Here is a 4688-nt window from a genome sequence, read left to right as displayed (position 1 = left end):
TGACTTCCAAAACAGTTTCACTTACTTCAGATTATTGAGAAATAAATCACTTCGAGTAAAAACACAAATAAACTGTGATGTTGGAGGAAAAAGTGGTTTTCTAAAGAACAGCAATAATACAGTGAAATGTGTGAGGTTTGCAAGCATCTCTTACCTGTTGCTGCATGCATCTTATTATTTTATTATTCTTCTCTTGTATCATTTCAAACTGATTCATTAATAAGTGACACTGGGGGACAACAGGTCAATGCCTCATTTCCATCTTTACAATTAGTCAGGAAAAAAAGGGGCCTTGCATTTTACATTTTACAGGTTGTACAGGTTTATATTCTTAAAGGATTGGTAAATGTTCTGTATTCATGTGCTCATTCTTGCTCTTCTGGAGGACTGCGGGATAGAGACAAGACAAGAAAGTAGTACCATGAATTAGTTTCAAAATATGTGCGTCAATACACACTCTGAAGGAAACTCCAGTCCTGAAATACAGTAGCTAGATAAAGAACTAGTCAGAGGATGCAGAAATCAGAAAATCAATTGTCGAACTGTCGTCAAAACTACTTTTTCACAGTATGGAATTGTAGGTGTCGTCTGTTTATACAAAAACTTAACAACAACAATGCATGAGAAACAAAAGTTACAGCCACAATGTAACTAAGATTAAATTTTACGTGTTTTCATCAACTGATTGAAACTTGATTTTTTTTTTTGAAAAAAGTGGCAGCCATGATGCAGGATAACTTTGAATGGAGAATGTTTGTGTATATAATGCTAATATTATTGTTAACACGATATATACAAATTGTTATTGTATCAACTCCAGAAAATGCAAGTGTGGAAAACTTCCTGTAATTCCTAATAGGGAAGCGACATCTCAGCGTAACAAATATGGGCTCAGTGAAGGCCTCCAGATTATTTGTAAGGAAGGACACATCGCTCAGATAATCGCTTGATGCATGTCAGGGGAAAATGGTGTAGGTGTAGATGTAGGCATTGATAGAGAGATTTGAGGTATAACCTAATATCAAGTGTTTTTATCTCTTTCAGCTAATGGCAATCCCTGCCCTAACCCACCTGAAGTTGCACATGCTGTTGTTGACACTTCAGATCAGACGGAATACACGTCTGGCTCTAAAGTAACTTATCAATGCCGTGAATCAATATACAATGGAGGGAGTCGGCAGAGATTACTTGCATCAATGGGCAATGGGAGGAGAGAAAGTTTACTATGTAGTCCTACACGTACGTACATCCAAAAGCATTTTACAAAGTAATTCGCAGAAAGCTTTAAGAGGACATTAAGATTGTTCAGTGAAATAATGCCTTATGGTTTTTAAAACTCTGTAATCCAATGTATTATTATTATTATTATTATTATTTTTATTTTTAGGCTACTTTGAAACACACATGAATATGCTGAATAGGCAGAATACGTATTTCATTTTAGCGTCTAGATTACATATTAAGAGTCAGAAAAAAATATGTACTGAAAGGAATAGATTGAAGACACTACACTGCTAATTAGGATCGCTTCGAGTCTATCCTAATACATACACACAAACAATTTTGGCGCTTGACAGAGTTATTTGGTCCCTGTAATCATTTGTCCTCACCATACTGGCCATAAAGAGATCCCTCTGTGGTGGGGTAACTACACTGTAAAAAATAATAGGGAACAAAAATCCACATTTTCCACTGTGTAAAAAATGCATTTTAAAAAATGAGCCAAAAACAATTCAGCTTCAGCTTTGGGACATTTTCAAAACAGCTAGTACAAAGTTAAATCACCTCAAATATTATATGAGCCCACAATATTTAGCATTGTGCATATTAATAATGAAAAGAACTGAACATTGAATTTCAAAAAACTATGAGCTATTAACAGTAATATTTCATGTATTGAACTATACGACAGTTTAGGTTAAGAAAAACTAAATAAAAAAGTGCTTACCTCACTCTGACACTTGAAGTACAGCATATGGGTAAATATAACCACCATGAACGGGTAACAAAAAAAGAAAACATGTATATCATACAAGACAAAGGCACATATCCTTATATTTCCCTATATATATTTGCTTAGTTTAATAACAAAGTTACGTAGAACTGCGAAATGTATGCATTACACCCATTATATGTGATACTGAAGACAGAAATCATTCTCCACTTGCTCCCACTCTGGAACAGTGATGCAGATTTTCCTCAAGGTCCACAGAAGTCTCAAAAAAAAAAAATTCTATGATTTTCTGTGTAGAAAGAAAATATAAAAAAAAATGTATCTAAATGTGATACTGATTTTTAACAGCATTTGTGTTGGTCTGGATTATGGAGTTAAGCTAGTTTTAATTTTTATTCAGAACCTCAGGCCTATTTATATGGGTTTTAAAAGTTATAGCTGTGTGTTGGCACTGAACTGTATAAAAAGCTTTGAAAAGGTGAAGTATAACAAAAAATCAAAAGTGGCTTCAGCCTTTAAAACTATGTTTCATCTATCAAAATACTCTGTGTCAGTGGTCTCTCTCAGTAACATGCCTGCAAAAATCTCACAAATTTTTTATAACCCAGCACTGTTTTACAGGGAAGGGAAAGTGCATTAACAGAAAAAAAAAGAAAATAACCTTTGACATAAAATGAACCAAATTGTGCACCAAATTGCCAAAACTGGAGCAACAAAACTTCAAGGTGAAAGCATTAAATTGTATTAAGAATAAATGATAATGATAATAATAATGATAATAATTTTAAAAATTAATCATTTCAATTCCTGCAGCCAAATTTTAACAAACACTCAACAAAAATTCTATTACACAATATAAAAATTACTATACATGCATTCTGTATTATATAGTATGCATGGTATGTGTAAGACTCAGATTTTCATCCGCCCTCTGTAAGTTGTCAGCTCTGTGACATTGCAGGGACTCTTACTTTACTACAGTTTTTGGTTAAAAGTACAATTAAGCTTTAGGTTAGTTTGGAGGCTGCGTTAGAATGGAGGTTGAGGATGAGTCCCAGGAAGTCCCAGAGTAGTTTGACTGAATATTGACACAATTGTAATTGTATACTATTAATTGTCCATTCGTAAGAGATGATAATTACAGTGTGCATGCTAACATTCAGAAATATCTGAAAATAATTCTGTCACTTTCCCCAAATTAACTGCAAAAGTGACTGTGATTATTCAGCATTATGTTACTTAGAGCTGGGGAAAAAAAGCTGCATTTTGTTGCTGACAACCAAAGTCTAGTAACTAAACATAAAAACTGCCTCTTCAGTGCCACCAACCAATAAAATGGCTGCTGCACATAAATAGTGTTATCATCAAATGAAGAAAAGAGGAACAAAGTCAAGTCACTGTCACTTGTGCTTTCAACAAAAACCTTGATAAAAACCTCTTTTTTTGGAAACTGTTTTGGTTAATGAATAATCTTTTGTCTTGTTTTTCCAGTACAACAATGTGAACTCCTGATGAAATTCCCAATGGCTATTTTGAAATTGTCCGTGGTACACATGATTTTCTCTTTGGAACAGTTATCAAATACTATTGTAATGAAGGGTTATGTGGATCGAGACTGATTTATACATTCATAGACAGTATGATTTATTTTTAGTGAGTGTGTGAGTGGGAATACTAAACAAGATATCAATTGACATGGCAGTTTTTTTTTCCTCATTGACGGTTTTGTGTTCTGGCATTTCATTGCAGGCTACAACATGATCAGTAAGGTTGACACCCGCAATTGTTTGCTTGGCTCATGGTCCCATGTCTGCCGATATGTGCTCGTAAGTCATAGTAACAGCAGAACAACAATTTTGTTCAAAGGTCTGTCAATTACTGTCAACTTTAACCCTCCTATTGTCTTTGGAGTCAATTTGACCCCATTCAATGTTCAACGTCTCTAAATAAATGGTTTGACATCATTTTTTTTTGCTTCATATTTAATGACTTGTCCTAATTTAATGGGACAACTGAGTAAAACAAAATTAACATGATTATATATTTTTTCAATGTCCTGTACACATTTCTACAGATCGGTGTTCTTTGGGGTCAATTTGACTCCAGACTGTTTTCAGCTATATTACACATATAAGAAGTATCCATATTTTACACACACATCACTATAACATGCAACTTTATGATCTTCAAAAAACTTCCTTCTGCTTAGGACCCATATCTACCTAACCATACCTGTAGTAGTACAAGAAAAAATAATACCCACAAGAACTTTGATATTGGGGGACACGTGGGGGCAGGGGAAATATAGTTCCCGCTCTTCAGCTCAGTTAATAAGAGTCAAGTCTGTGAACATAATAACTCTGGGTTAAAAGTTAACTTCGACTCCTAAGGTGCATTTCTACAAGAAACATCCAATTGTCACTTTGTGTGTTTTCTAATGGCACGTGGAAGCCTACAGATTACTGCAGCTGGAGAAATCCGATAATATAATCTGTATTCTTAAATCAATTTGCTTTTAAAATCTTTAATTTTGGATTAATTCAGCAACTTTGGTGCCATATTTTGTCCCCAACTCCAGCAGTTTGTAATTTGCCTCTCATGATTACAAATTCACATGAAAACAGACTTGTGCAACAAGGGACCATTCCCGCTTTGCGACACTGTGGGAGGTTTCTGTCTGTTAAAACCCCACATCGGCATTTTGTCTGACAAAAAGACCTTTAATCTCTCTCTG

General features: G+C 34.5%; 1 protein-coding gene across 1 annotated transcript in view; it reads left to right on the top strand.

Moving 5' to 3' along the window:
• cfh (complement factor H) overlaps positions 1-4688 on the top strand; it is a 34936-nt gene that overhangs the window by 10247 nt on the left and 20001 nt on the right. Inside the window, exon 18 of the mRNA XM_022753135.1 lies at positions 1045-1149. Coding sequence (XP_022608856.1) covers positions 1045-1149 — 105 coding nt within the window. The remainder of the gene's footprint in view (positions 1-1044; positions 1150-4688) is intronic.

Source organism: Seriola dumerili, unplaced genomic scaffold (genome assembly GCF_002260705.1).
Source record: "Seriola dumerili isolate Sdu_G_001 unplaced genomic scaffold, Sdu_1.0 BDQW01000189.1, whole genome shotgun sequence".
Taxonomy (NCBI): domain Eukaryota; kingdom Metazoa; phylum Chordata; class Actinopteri; order Carangiformes; family Carangidae; genus Seriola; species Seriola dumerili.
Note: the sequence above shows the minus strand (reverse complement) of the source record. Positions and strands in the feature narration are given on the sequence as shown.